The sequence below is a fragment of the Hyposmocoma kahamanoa genome, unplaced genomic scaffold (assembly GCF_003589595.1).
Source record: "Hyposmocoma kahamanoa isolate Upper Pololo Valley unplaced genomic scaffold, ASM358959v1 97491, whole genome shotgun sequence".
Lineage (NCBI taxonomy): Eukaryota > Metazoa > Arthropoda > Insecta > Lepidoptera > Cosmopterigidae > Hyposmocoma > Hyposmocoma kahamanoa.
The window spans coordinates 5,652-21,302 of NW_020655376.1; the positions used below are offsets into that span (position 1 = coordinate 5,652).

The window sequence follows — 15,651 nt, forward strand, 5'->3', positions numbered from 1 at the left end:
TGTACAAACAAACGAACAAATAGCTACAACCATCAAGAAAAATCACAAGTTCAACCGCCGAGACTCACTCACTCATAAAAAACATTCGTAGACATATTGCAGTGGACTTGAATTACTTTCCCCTCATTTCTCTACATCATACAATAGTACATTGTTCTACAAAGGCAAAAAGTAGGTTATTGCAAACTAATTGACAATTTAATTTAAGCGCCACGAGTTTGCAATAACCTTGACGCCCGTGTAACACACGACATTTTTCAATACATTTGTGAACAAAACGAGGCATTTTTCTGTGCGTGCGACAATTTGAAATTTTTACAACTTGTATTCACTCAAAACGGGGAGCAGAATCTCAATTCTTCATATGTTCTTTGTAATAGACATGTATTACAAAGAAAAAGAAAGCAATAAAAGCGTTTCGTAATAATTTCTTATTGCGGAAGTGCAAGGATTTTTCATAATTTAAATTAAATGAAAAGTCATCCTCTAGAACACATTCTGCCATATGTTAATTTGTATAAGTAAAATGTCAAAATATTTAAAATATTCTGTCATAGAATAAAATAATTTTATTGTAATTTATGATAATTCAGTAAATTCATTACTTAATTCTTTATTCATTCATTCTCTTACGTAGTTTAATAATATAATATTTATTTCAAACATAATCTTTTGGTAGTAGATATACTTTAATTAGACACGTAGAAATAAAAATAACACTCCTCCGCACGAGTGAGGAAAAGTAAATCCTTTTCCGCACTGCGGCAGAAAAGTATAACTTTCGGAACGCTTCACCGCCGTAGAAAATACATCTTATCGAGCAACTGTATTGAAAAAAGTATCCTTCCCTTTGTAAGGGACGAAATCCTCAACCAACAACTTTACAAAGATCGTTTCTAATTACCAACTATGTATCACTAAAACGCGACGACCCGTCTAATAAAAGCAACAGTTTGGTAATCTAGCCCACTGCATATCTCCGTGTACAAGTGTCCGTGCAATCGCACAAACACTGGTAAATCGTAACCGTGCTAGATACACCAAAGCCGCGCCTCGGCCGTCCATGGCGCACGTGGCGGTCGGCGCGGCGACAGCAGCGAGCTCACGGGGACACGGTCATTCTATACTCGTCAATTTTAAAAATATACAAACAATCAAATATCTTCACAATGAACATTAAAAGCGGCGCAGGAGTTGTACACAAATATACCATTTGTACAAGAAAATGTCTTTTCGAAAAAGCGTCACCAAATAACTCCTGGCCTTGATTCATCCCCTTCCCTTTAAAAATTCCTTCAACTGCTTTCAAAATGAGCCACTTGTTTCCGAACATCAACACAAACTTCACAATCTCTTCTAAATCTTAGTAGCGATAGTATTTGAAAATTAAGTAAAGTTAGGACAAGTCACAATATCAAACCTTAAAACCAAAGTATAATAAAATGTATGTTTCAAAACATCAAAATGGAACGAAAGGCGGTTCATGAAAATTAGATTTTGGATTTCACAGACAGAACTGTGGAATGGAACAGGGGGTGTTCGTATGGCGAGGATGTTCATTATGACTATAATATGAGGTAGCAAAGTTGAAGTAGAGTGTTTCACGAACCGCTCGTCAAAGAGAGGAAATGAAAGTGATACAGCAAGAAACACACACTTAGTACACCAAAAATACAACCACTCGTGTCGGCGGCTAACAGTGCGCTGGCAAGGGGGCGTCCGCCGACTTTCGGGGGCGGGCGCGCATGTGCCAGACACTCCTGCGCCAGTACGAGCACTGCCCAGTGCGTGCTGCCACGTGACGATCGTATGAATACCGTAATATATACCTTAAATAACTATACAATTTATGAGGCCCCGCGGGGCTGTAAAACTTATTAAACTTCATTTATATCATACATTATAATGTGGCTGAACCACTCACGTATCGGTACTATACAAAAATTAAAAACATTATACAATAATGCTACGATACCATAGAGCTAGTAAATACAAGAATCAACTTACACTACCAATACCTCATTTGGCACGTTGATGTTACGATGCATGTGTGACGGTATAATGATTCGTATTTTAGTTACAACCTCTTTTATAACATTCAATTTATTAATTAATATAGGTAATTTTATATATCTATTATATAAATGTGTGCTCTCTCTGAAACATCGTCTTGGCTATGCCTGGAAGCAGGCGCTGTATGCCCAGACTGCCGAGCCCCGCGCCCACCGCCGTTGGCCGGCGAGTGGGGGCGCGGCACCCGAGGTTATTTCGCCCCCAAATCGGCTGTACTCTGACTCCGCCGATAATATATACTTTTATTAATGAATACATGGGCAAATGTTTATATCTTCATTCACATAATTTACGCGTGAACATGTCCAACACCACGTGTTCAAGTGACAATAAAGTCCTCGGGTGTTGAGGCGCTATTAGAACCTTTGCACAATGTACAACACAGGATTCTCAGATTCCATTGATACAAATCCCCGAACCTATTACCCATTAGGCCAACTAATGAACATAAGGTAGTGCAGCGTGAGACCGGCGTGTGGTGGCGCGCACACCTCGCGAGGAAGTTAGGTACGTGACAGGCGTCTCGAACATTTCGGAAATAATTCAAAAGCGCATGGCAGCCAATGGTTCCTTGAAATGTTCACCATAAATCGTCGCTAACACGTGTATAATTTATTATTTACCTAAGAACATTGACGACAATCTCGATGATAAACATTTTTGCTTATCGCGTCCGGCCGCGCTGCTCGCCGGCTCGTACACTTAAGTAATCGTCTTAGTAATCGATAGGAAGTCAGTTTTACTTATACGATAATTTCCGCTATTTATTAACTAGGACTCGGCGACGCCTCGAGCCCGTCGGAGGCCGAGGCGGAGCCGCGACAAATTTCATATATAAGTCTCTAATTATTCACTGCAATGTGCTATTCCTTCTGAGCTCTTCTCTGGCGATACGGCCATCTTTCCTGCTGCGGTGCGGCTTGGGCGCAGCATGTTTCGAGACGGTCCACTGCTGTCCTTGCGGGCCTTGAATGTGATGATCTGGCATGTGCGGAGCCACCGGCAACTGCTAGCGTGCGGCGATGCGACAGATCGCGTGGCGCACGGCGGCCGCGGCTGCGGGCACGGCGGCGCCGCACAGGCCGGATCAGAGCCTGTCCTCCTCCTCTTCCTCTTCACCCTCGTCACCGGCCTCCTCGTTCTCCTCCCGGTAGCCGGGATGCTCGCTAATCGCGTAATAATTGCCGTTGTAGATGACACCTAGCTCGCGTAGCGCGTCGCCACGAATCGTCGCCTTGATAGTCCAGTTGTAACAGTCGTCCGACTCGGACTCGCGGTCCAGTCGCTCCACGTCGAGGATTTTGGAACTGAGCCGCTCCAGGATGATGCCGATGTCTTTGATGGTGAGGTGTCGCTTCTGATCAACACTCAACTGGTCGATGAGCAGCAGGAACTTCTCAGAGGTGACGGCTTCGTCCTCGACGAGGGTGTTCTCGGTCTCGCTCTCCGAGGAGTCACGCTCGCCGCGGCGTGCCGACTCGGCGTCGAGAAAGCGTACGTGGCCTTTAGGCCGACCCTGCGGCGAGGCGCGCGGTTGCGCGTCCTGGATGGGCGAGGTGGCGACGCTCTTGTTGAGCACGGCGATGCGACGGCCCTCCTCGTGCAGCGCGCAGCAGTGGAAGTCGCACTCGTCCTGAGGCGGCGCGCGCTGCTGCGGCGCGGGCGACGCGTGGCCGTGCGGGGCGCGGCACTCGGACGTGTGCGTGTGCTCGACGCTGCCTGACGAACGTGCCAGGCGCGCGCGCGACGCGGGGCCCGGGTCGTCGTGGTTGACGACGGTGATGTGCGGCGGCGGCGGCTGCGGCCGGTCCAGCGACGTCTGGATCACGAGGCTGGGCCGCCGGTCTGGCTTGGGCTGGCGCGAGGGCGACCGCGCAGCCGGTGACGCCGCGGGCCGCTGATCCCAGTGCAGCACCACCGTGACGCGCCCCTTGTTGTCCATGATTTTCCATGAGGGCGTCTCATCGTGCAGCTCCAGCGCGTGAATCGTCTCGCATACTATCTTTGGTATCGCCGATATAGCTGGAAGGTTACATCAAGGGGTGAGTTTTACGGCCCACTCAATGACGGAATCGATTAGAAGCTGATCACTCACCAGCCTTGATGACGTCGACTCCGGTGGGATACCAGCGTTCGCCGGGGCGCAGCAGCAGCAGCACGGTGTTCGGCGGGAGCGTGCGCCAGTAGTCACCGTCTTCGACTTGCGTGCCGTCGCTCTCTAGCACCAGCCGTACCGGCTCACTCGCTCCCACCGACAACTTCTCCTTCCCTGCACAACGACACACACCGTCAACTACCACATTTTCCTCCTATCCTCCTTAGATTTCACAATACCTGTGGGTAGCGTAATACTTATTCGACTTGAAGTTGACCTAAATTCAGTCGAGTGTTTTATTAAAAACGGGTGACTACCCGTTATAATTAAGTATTATATCGTAGGCTAACTAAATCTAAATATTGTATAAAAGTAGGGCAGCATCCGCGCGGCAGTGGCTGTGCAGTTGCGGCAAATCTTATCGAGCTGCGACTTCGGACGCGCCGTGGCTATTCAGTAAGAATAACTTTGATTATATGAAAAAGGTATCACTTAATAACAGTTTTGGGTAATACGATTTTCTTATTACATTACATTCATAATTGTAGGTATATATGTAGTCGAATGAGAAACTATCACACCACCAATAAAAGAAACTAATAACCATTACTCTATAACATTTAAAATAAGGTGTACTGACCTCTGTGTATGAGCTCCTCGAAGCTAGTAACCACCAATCCCTTCCTCACGTTCCGCGAGCTATCCCATATCTTAAAAGGCCTCTTTCCTCTAACCTCCTGCAACAGCATACAAACACATTCTTGTAGCTGCCACTCTACTTTACAGTAGGATTGTTAAAACATTTCTTTTTGCATTTTTAAATACAAAACTATCTATATGTTACTTTGACACTTCTAGCTATCAAAATCAACGCAAAATGCCTATCACGTAGCAGTTCAAGCATTACATTGCCTCGGTTACTAGAGCTACGGCGTAGCATTACACTCGTAGTGCGTAGCACTACTCCGTAGCGGCTGCACTAGTGCAGCGGTGCAACATGGGTGCAACGCCCGCGCGACCTCTCGCGCCCGTGACATGCCCCCGCGCACCGCGCCCAACCCCTGCGCCCTCACGCACTGTGCTTTGACCCACTGACATCGCCGCCCTGCACGATCTTTAATCTAGACAGGGAGCAACTTTTTAGATGTTAAAACAAGTTTTCCCGCTGACTCTATCCTACCGCCTCCCGAGATGATTCCCCGACCGCCTGTCGCGAGCGACGATTGATACGCGCCTATAAAACTTCGCGCTGCACGCGCCCCGCGCCGTAAAAAGCCCATTAGCCGAATGTCCACGCCGCATGCCGCCAACCGGCGACTCACCGCTGCCTCCGATAACTAATATCGACGACGCTAATATTACCTCCTGCTGTATCTCCACTATCATTTTCACTCCACTCCGTAGCCTCACCGCGTCACAATCTCACTCGCAAACTTATTCTATATAAATTGATAAATATACACAATAGAGTATAAAAATAATAGTTTTAGTGGTTGTGTAGTGGGTGTGCAAGGAGAGAGGTGACGGTGCGCGGTGCGCGCGGGCGGAGCGCCGCGGCCGCACTGGGGCAGGCGCGCCGTGACCGGGTCGCCGCGGCCCCCCGCGCCTCTCTTCCGCGCGTCCCGCCTCTTCCTCCCTCCTCCGACCGCGCCCGCACTGCAGCGAGGCTCCTGATGCCGTAAGATGGCCAAATTAGCTTCGCCTGTGATGCACTTTTACGTGTAGTCGGCCGATGTATATATGAGACTCATTGCGGCCTCAACGCTCAACTGACTGGCGGAAAGATAACACCCTCGCCTTTAACACATATTTTACATGTGGGAGGGTAATAACTTTTGACGATAGCGTTGGGAAAGAAAGTACTTGGAACTCTTTTGAGTATGCCTGTCGTACATACCGGAATTGTTATTTATAAAGCAAGAACACTTTTGAGCTACGGCCGATAGGCGACGGCGGGGCGTTGCGAAGGAGGACAGCGCGTTTAATCCCTGTAAACACCTTAACCGCATGTGATATAGTGCGGTGTGACCACAGACATCTTACATCAGGAAAACTGTCGTTACGTTAACCTGTATTACATATATGGCGCAATAGTACTTGGCCACCAATTGTCGTTTGTTCGTGAAACTGTGCAAACGACAAGAACGTTATCGCGTAGCAATCGGAAGCTCCAGCAGAGCGTGAAACGTCCGTGGTTTCTATTTCACTTTGGCGACTACGAATATTTCATCATCATCGCAATTACTCCATCAAACCAGATCGTTTACAATTTCTTTATTAATTTTTAGACGAAATTTTGAGGTCAGTTTTTTTTTAAAAAAAAGGTTACAATTATTGAAATTGTTTTTATGACAATTAAATATGAAAATTTCTTATTCTTATTTATATCAGTGAAAGTTATGGACAATATTAAACATTAAGTAATGAAATTTCGTGTTTTATTGTCATAAAATACGCCAGTCATTAATACGCAACTTATGGACGTAGCAACCGTGTTCGGAAATGTACATGGTTTCCAATTTTTATTCACTACATTTGTGTACCGTTTTATCTTTTCCCGAAGAATACTTTTTTGTTTTGTGTTTGACGAGTATTCATTCGAGGCGTTTAAAGTATTGTAATTAGGACTCTCAGAAAGGGTAACAACACAAATAATAACCTGGACACTACGGACACGTATAAATGAAAAAAAAAACATCATCAAACGACTAAACAAAATCAAGTAACGATTGACCTATCCGCGTACACTGAGCAAAAAGAACTTCACGACATTAGCGTGTTGGTGACGTGAGTCACGGTAATATAATTTCATAAGTATGTCATTTTTTGTTGACTTTTAAATTAGAAATCAAAATCTTCTGATGAATACGTGTAAAGCGTCTAGTGCACGTTAAGCTTGACAGTTAAGATGTAAATTCAGTTCTATTTACGATTGGAATAGTCCAAATTCCACAGTGTCTAATTCTTGGTCATAAAAGTACCATTATTTATACACATTAAAATAATCGTTATTTTACATGCAGCTCTTAGAAGCTTCGTCTAATAATAATGAATCTAGACACGCATTAAAATTTAGATAGAGAGAATACTTGAGGAGCTGATTTTGCCACGTACTTCTCGGTATAAATTTTCCCACCCCATATGTTTCTATGAGCACTCATATTAAGGAAAACGTATTGAAGGAAAAAACAAACAACTAAAGTATACCATAAATGACACCACAGAAGAAAAAAAAAACAAAAGCGAATAATAAGAAATAATAAAAAACATTTTTACAAACAAAATTAAAATGTGGTTTAAAACAAAATCATAAACTAAGCAAAACCTTACCTTAAGTGTGGCGCCAGCTGCGGCAACAAAAAATGACAAAATATTTTGTTTCCTAAATTAACAATAATATACTAGACAATCATATCCATTAACTGCAAAATGGGTAATTTCCTGTAACAGAGCAAAGACTTCAAATCCGGGGGCATTAAGTTGAACACCCAGATCATAAACAATTTCGAAAACTTCGTTACATAAATTAGTTCTATCGGGAATTCAAATCAGAAGCTCCTTATTTAGCCGACCTCCCTATTAAACACCGGACGTTAACCCATGGGCTACAGAAATCAAATATATCAAGTATGGATCAAGTTTTGCTGGTGCATTTATTATTTATATATATATATACGAGTATATATATAAATAATAAATTCCCGCATAACCAAGATAGATAGGGAGGGGCACTATAAACAAAACTTATGTAGAAACATATGGGACTACCCCCAGTTACTAAATAAATTTAATATACGTGTCCATGTGAGATAATCTCGGAATAGAGTAATTCCTCTGTTTCCACTGCTACGAAAAACAGTTTTTGGACTAAATTCTCCTATCTCAAGATTAAGCAAATTGATAAATGAACATAGTAATCGACTTGATATTCACAGTAACTCACCTAGCAGGATACTCCTAATTAATTAAATATGTATTTTTTTGTTTTTTCCTTTTTTTGCTCTGACATTTACTCAATAAGCAGGTACTTACTTTTATACTTGTGTAGTTTTTATATTATATTATGTTGTCAATTTTACAGTGTTTTTACTAATTGCAAGTGATATTTAACTGTAATTGTTTAATAAGGTGTTCCTAGATTACGTAATTAAGAGTGTAATAATGTTATCAAATGTTGGCAAATCTTAAATACATAAATCTAGCAATAACTTTGAAGGAAAACATCGTGATGAAACCTGTACGTCGAAAGTTCATGTACGAAGTCTCCAACCCGCAATGGGCCAGCGTGACGGACAATGACGTAAACCCTCCCATTAGAGGAAATCCGTGCCTAACTGTAGGACATATAACGGATTGACGATGTTAAGACAAGGACTTAGACTATACCGTTAAATTATATGCATCTAGGTGGGTCGGATAAACAGAAATGACCTATGTAGCAAGGTAGTTCCGTTATGGTAATGCACATTTTTTTCAACGTTCTCATTTAGTCCGTTATGACGACTACAGCGGTCCAGCTTTAAACGCTGTATGCTGGCAAGACCATTCTGGAAATCAACTGTTAACTGCTAAGGTCAGAGTGTTCTGTCGAGTTCTTAGGTTTTCGAGATTGCAATTGTTACAAATAGGAAATGAAACAATTTGTTCGAATTTGTGTTTTTCAAACATTCCAACGTTTCGGGCCCTTTACAGGTCCCGTGGTCACGGGTGACTCGGTCACAACTACGGACTACGAATGTACACGATTTAGATCCAAAAAAATAGTTTCATTTTCATAGTGTTCTGGATAATAATTTCGTTATTCAAGTACTTTTAATACAGGGAATTCCATAGTTTGAGATCAGCTAATTAGTGTGGTTGTCTAGCGCATATTATCTACCTATAACTATAACTTTGGCGGTGGTGTAGATATATGTAATTAGTTATATGTAGTTTAAACTATTCATTGAACACCTACTCTTCTTGGAATCTTGAGTAGCATTAACATTTACTTAACATTATAATGTACATAAAACAAAAAAATTCGCATCAAACGCGGTGTGCGAATGTAGGTGTAGAGCATGTAGGTTGCGTAACATTACTTTAATGTCATGTTTACCGGCGTACTGCTCGCCCACGACGCTATCAAAATTTCAAAGAATATTTGTAACACCCACTGATTGTGTGTGAACCATGTTTTATTAATTCTATTATTAATTACACGCTTTAATGGCGAAGGGGAGCTCACAATTTATGAATGAATGTTTGAATGTTACGAATGAAAGACTCACAATCCACACTGAGCCAATCACCACTAGAGGAGATCTAGATCGTGTGATGACTGTTTGTTTAAATATCTATCTATATTTTGTCAAGACTAGATCGAGATATTTTTATGTTTTTTTTATGATATCAAACGACTGGACGAACAACGCCTATCCATGACAGTTGCTTTAAATCGCAAAATTCGGAGAGGCATTGCTACTACGCCCGTCACCTTGAGACATAAGTTGACAAGTCCCGTGTGCCTGTAATTTCACCAGCACCCTTCAAAATTGGAACGCATTACTAATAAAGCAATTACTGCTTGACGGCAGAAATAAGTGAGGTAGGAGGTAGGAGCTCTACTTCTATTAAAATATGCTATAATATCAATATTGATCATGTGTTTCCAGGACAGCAATTAGAAATTGATAGTATAGGCCTTTAAAGTAGGTTTTTACATACTTAATTATCAATAGCAAGATTCAGTTCTATACTAATAGGTCTTGTACTAAATAAAAGATTTGTCACAGAATGGAGTAACAGCAATAATAAAATGTCTCTGTCTCTTTATACAAATTCCAGAATGATGTTAATTTACGGACAATGAAGGACATTATTATAAAGTCGTGCATTATTACAACAGCGACGACGAAATCGAGAAAAAAAGAACTACATTAGGGTTGACAGACCTTAACTATTCTGAAAACAACGCCATTATTTCGAGGACGAAACTTTTACACAGGGGATAAATTATGCTGATGAAGCTTTTATCATGGATACAAATAGACATTCATTTCAACATTCATACTTAGAGACACTTTTTGTTAGGCTGACAATTTAAAAAGTGGTGATAGGTTTTAATTTAGACAAAAATAATGAACATTATTTTACTTGCCATTACGAGCTATGGCAGAATATCAGCAAGGGCTTGTATTCCTCAGTCACATGCCCATTTCAACGTTTATATTTCTAATTATTTGTATTACATTTTTTTAAAATTCTGAATCGTACCATGGAAAGTAGTTACTAGTACAGCTTGTCTAGGCCGCGTTACGGGGCGTAGCGCTGACAACTCCACCGCTACGAAGCGCGTTGCTACGATACTAACTAGTTTTTTGTTATACATTTTATTCAATTTATTCATAAACAGTTATTAGTTAGTCTAAAATTATATTAAGACTTTTATATTAGGCGTTTTCTTAGACTTCGGTTCATTTAAAACTGTTGGTTTAATATGAGGGCTGCTTAGAAGAGCATATCCGGCAGGGAATACAGTTATTTGGATTAATTGTACTTTACAATACGGAAGGTATCATTTGGTTTTTCCTGTTTCTAGAAACGCACAAAATCCAAATCAGAAAAAGGGAATAGCTGTCAATCCACATTCCTGTGCGTTTTTGGCGTAATTACGCGTATTTACACATCCCAAATGTGGTACTAGCGAATTCGATCCGGGGGGAAGTGCAACAATCAATGCCTTTTAACGCTGGAGGCGAATGCGATCGGTGCGAAGGTTCGAGGTGACAAGTAAATGAGAAAATGATGTTATTAGATGAATTGAGAGAGTGAGGTTTACTACAAATCCTCATACGAGACATGTGCTGCGTAGGTATAGGTCAGTCGTTATCGTTTTTAACACACTTAAGTTTAGTGTGTTTGATTCTTACAGGTTCTTTAATATTTAGGAAAACATACCGTGTAGTCTTTTTGAGCACCCTATTACATTTATTCCCATTTACTGCCTCCGTGCTGGACTGCCTCTCACGAGGTCCAGGGTTCGATTGTCGTGCCGGGAGAAGTATTTGTATGGCCTACATTTATTTCTCTTGTGGGTTTGGGGTAAATTGTGTTTGTCTTTGTGTGAGTCTATGGTACCCGCGATACAGGGTTTCCCTAGTGCGGGGCTATGAGTATGTGCGCGTTATTATTACGAGTATTATTATTATTTTATCACACTTAAACTTTATACCAGTTTAAGCCTCTTTTTGTACTGTACAAACACATCTCACACATTCAACAAATCTCCTTTGCATGGAAATGAATGCAAGTTGCACAGGTTTTGTTTGAACGGACATTACAGCAGCGTCGCCCTAATTTTTTTCTAATGTCACTATTCTCCCGGGGTTAGTCTTCCGATAAAGAGGGATCTGAGAGGTTACATAAAAGTCGAGTCGAGTACCGTCTTAGGTTTCCCAAGGTCGGGCAATATGCTATAGTTACGTAATATTTTTTGGATTTTCTTTACCTTTGAATAATTAAGTAGTCGCCATGTTAACACAGTGAATACGCTACTAAAATGAATAGGTTTCATTTCAGTACGAAGATTATTAAAAAATGAATTCCTCTATCTGTTCTACCTTCCACGCGTGTCACACGTGTCACATCTTTAAGCCAATTGTTTACAGTAGTTAAACATTTTAAACCGTCTATGCTAAGCCCTGAGGGGGGCCAGCGGTGGGGTCGAGGGGGATGAAGGGGAGGGTTTATGAGGATCTTTATGAGGGGATTAACGCCAATGGGATTACGAGCATCGATTGACAGACGAGTGATAACTACTGCTGTTCAAATAGACTTCGTTTTTGTTTCCAGTTTATCATTCAAGGTTTGATATATAAAGTCACGTAAGTCATGTCACTTACAACACGAATGGACGTAATTGACGAGAACCTGTTATTTACCTCATAATACGGACATAAATACAAATGGAAGAATGTAAATGACTATTTTCGTGAAAGTTACATCTATTTGTAATAAATGGAATGATGTTAGAGATAATATGGACATAACGCAACCTCGGCAATAAACTGATTAACTCAATAAGTAATTTTTGAAAAACTGACAAAAAAATGTATATGTCACCAGCTATATAATTATGCTATTTGCCTGGTGCCAAATACGACAAATGAAAAACAATATGTAAGTTTTATTCCGTAATTTTTCAATTTTGACATAATTATATGGTGAGATATGGTGCTAGAGAAGAATGAAGGGAATCATTCAAAGACCCCTCCTGGCGTTAACTATAAAAAAAAACTAGCATAAGCCAGTAAGTAGCCTTTAATAATAAAGTCAATAGAGAACCGAAGGAGAAAGATGTATGCGCGTCTGATACGTCATGACATTTCTTAGAGGGTTCTTGGAAGAGTAGATCAAAAAAAGAGAGGCAAAGGAAGATGTGACGAAATTATTCGAAGCAGATAAGGGCTGAACAAAGATGGTTGGAGATTATTCTACCTACCAAAGCCTACATCGTAAATAAAAGGACTAAAAGAAAAGCTGACATGTAACTTAATTCGGTTTACTAATATGAGGTTAAAATGTTCAACAGTTATAACAAGTGACACTTATATGTATTACGAGGTAAAATAAAATTAAATTATAATACAAAAAAAACTAGAGAAGTCTCAACTTCCAACCAATCTCAGATCGGTTGGTTGAATGGGGATATTTGAACTTCGGTTTTATTTAACTGTTACAGACAAAATGTGTGGCAATGCGAAAACGTAAATCAAGAATCTTTAGATATAATCGGCAACGTTATAAAGTAGAGGAATAAATGTCCCTTCGAGAGATGCAAGGGGGTGGAATGAAATCAATTTAGAAAGATTGCCATCGAACGGCTGTTAACCGATACATTAACGAGATATCTCATTTTGCCACTCGGTTATGTAACCGTCGTTTGATATTCAATACGAAAATGAAAACTTTCGTTTAATACGTATAACAGAAGTATACAATTAAATAGTAAGTTTAAATGTCCACGGTTAACGTGAACCAATTTCTTTTTTCATTAACGGATTTAATATCAATCTAATCTAATATAAGTGGAGTAAAGCAACAACTGAATGGTGACCAAAAACGGCTGTAAAAGCATGGGGTAGCGAGATTGGTAAACGACTACAAGTTGCGAACCGTAGATGGGTGAGACTAGCTCAGGGTCGTGAGGGATAGCACAAACTAAGAGAGGCATATAGAGTTATACTCGCTTTGGATGAATGGATGAATGTCATAGCATATAATTGTAAATTAAATAAAGAAATGCATAATAAGGGTGTACCTTAGAGTATTGGTTTTTTAACCAGATCGAGAGGGCAGGTTGTAAAAGGAATTTGAAATTTGAAACAATATATTCGTAGTCGGAGTGATTAATAGATCGAAGCCATGGGTAGTAGCGGGTTGTCAGTAGTTGCGTTAGAAGTTTATCCTAACAGTTTAAGCTTTGCGAGTTTCATAAATAAGCAATTTGAACATGACCTACATACGAGTAACCATATAACATGGGCACTATTTATTTTTATATCGTTCGAAAACACGATAGAAAAAAGTTATGAATCTTTCGAAGTCGAACACTAATAATGTGTAGTTGCAAAAGTGAGACTTGATTTTGCAATCAGAAAATGGCTACGATTGGGGTGTTATGCTACGGCCGTCGTCCGCTACGGACGAGCTACGACTGCTGTAGATGTTGCTACTAGCTTTCATAAATAGAAAAACTAAACTACTTCTAATGGATAATACCTCAGGATTTGTATTCAGCGTTAACATTTGTGAAGGCAATTTATCAGGCGAATTCTTTAGGACTAAATTGCATGTACCACCGAGCTAAAAATAACATTCTAAATCAGGTCTAACGTTTTGATTGATAATTTAGTATAGATACGTAGAGAATCCTCCCGCATAAGGACACTATGCAAGTTAGCACAGATTTTCAATAATGCAGGGTGCATGTGCAGCGGTGGAGCGTGCGAGCAGGACAACCAGTCACCGCGCGGCCATTGGCGCGAGTGAGACGGTGAATGCGGCAACCACCGCTCCACGGCTGTACGCGAGTCATGGGCCGATCCCCTCTACATAACCAGACATAGCACTCAATTCACTGTTCCTGGCTGCTTCACTGGTGCACTGGGACGATGCTCTATGCTTTCTATGCTTCCAGGGAATGCAGGCGGATGACCCTTGAGGGGAAATTAGCACTAATCGGACTCCTAATTAGCACTATTTGTTGTCAGCGGAGTACAGGGCTAGCACGAGCTAGGCCGTCGCGGTCTGGGGTAGCACGATCACGGGCACGCGGAGGTCGCGACGGCGCAGCGGGCGCGGCGCGGTTACATAAGGGACGATTGGGGGGTTACGCTAAGCAGTTGGGGTTACCTCTCTGGCCATCGCGGCATGTCCGCCGGAGGCCGCGGGCGGCGCGCGTTCACGCCGCCATCGTCAGCCCGGGCCGGGCCGGGATCGCGTCCGCTCGCACGACAGTTGTCGACGCAACCGCGTGGGCGGCGATCGATGCCTCCGCGCGCCTGCGCCGCCGACCGCGTCCGACGCCCAGCGGAAACACACGAATCGCTCCGCCGGTGCATCCTGACCTAGTTCCCTCGCACACTGACCTCCTTCCGAGTTATAGAGGGCCGAGTCACTCGCTCTAACGGCCTCGCTGCTACCTTTGCTACCCCTATATCTCGACACGTTAATTCTAATATTTATTGCATAGTGTCTCTACATTGTATATACTTCCATGACTGCAAATGACTTTTGGTAGTTCTATTTAAGTTAATGGTACGGAAGGGTATTGAAGCATGATTGTCGTACTAAACTTAAAGGTACATGTTTCCCACAACAATTTCATAAATTATAAAAGTAACTTTATTTTATAACAATAAAAACAAGTACGCGTACCTATTAATAGACGGGAAATGTGGCTTATGGTTTGTTTGATACAATTTATCGCTTTGAGCTTTAAATCGTTATTGTTATCGTCTTAAGTGTCAAGGTTGACGAGCTTTTAACCCTGTACGTATTATTCGCTTTCGTACCTTGTTTATTCAATAGGTGCCATCACTAGTACATAACGAATTACACACTCGAAAGTATTGCCTAAATATTTTTGGCAATACCTACATAATACTTACATCCTACATTGTGCAGTGGGTTTAGAATCAAACATTTTAATTTTTACAAGTACAGTCAAGAGCATGTCAAACTTTACGCTTCGGACATAGGACCGTTCTTATCGCAAGCGGCATAGGTTCGAATTTAAATTTTAAGGGACCGTTGTCGTCTACAGGTCATACCTGATAAATATGACCTGCCCGAATTAAGACCTTTCATTGGGTTCTCGAACGTAATAGACTCACGAGAGAGAGTATAATAGGGTGGAATGCGAATGAATGACATTAGCCAGTCTATCTAATTAATCACTATTATTACATTTGTCACTAACTTAGAATTATGTTACTTTC

General features: G+C 41.6%; 1 protein-coding gene across 2 annotated transcripts; it reads right to left on the reverse strand.

The window, feature by feature from the left end:
* Positions 1 to 976: 976 nt before the first annotated feature.
* LOC113238681 lies at positions 977 to 14,710 on the reverse strand. Of its 2 annotated transcripts, none has more exons than XM_026475517.1 (4): positions 14,564 to 14,710; positions 4,809 to 4,905; positions 4,169 to 4,342; positions 977 to 4,095 (listed from the first exon to the last, which is right to left on the reverse strand). In XM_026475517.1, the coding sequence occupies exons 1-4, from the start codon at positions 14,573 to 14,575 to the stop codon at positions 3,161 to 3,163; spliced, it is 1,218 nt and encodes a 405-aa protein (XP_026331302.1). In that variant the 5' UTR covers positions 14,576 to 14,710; the 3' UTR covers positions 977 to 3,160. The 2 variants fall into 2 exon arrangements, with proteins under 2 accessions (XP_026331302.1, XP_026331301.1); XM_026475516.1 differs by lacking the exon at positions 14,564 to 14,710 and adding an exon at positions 5,531 to 5,723.
* Positions 14,711 to 15,651: the final 941 nt, after the last annotated feature.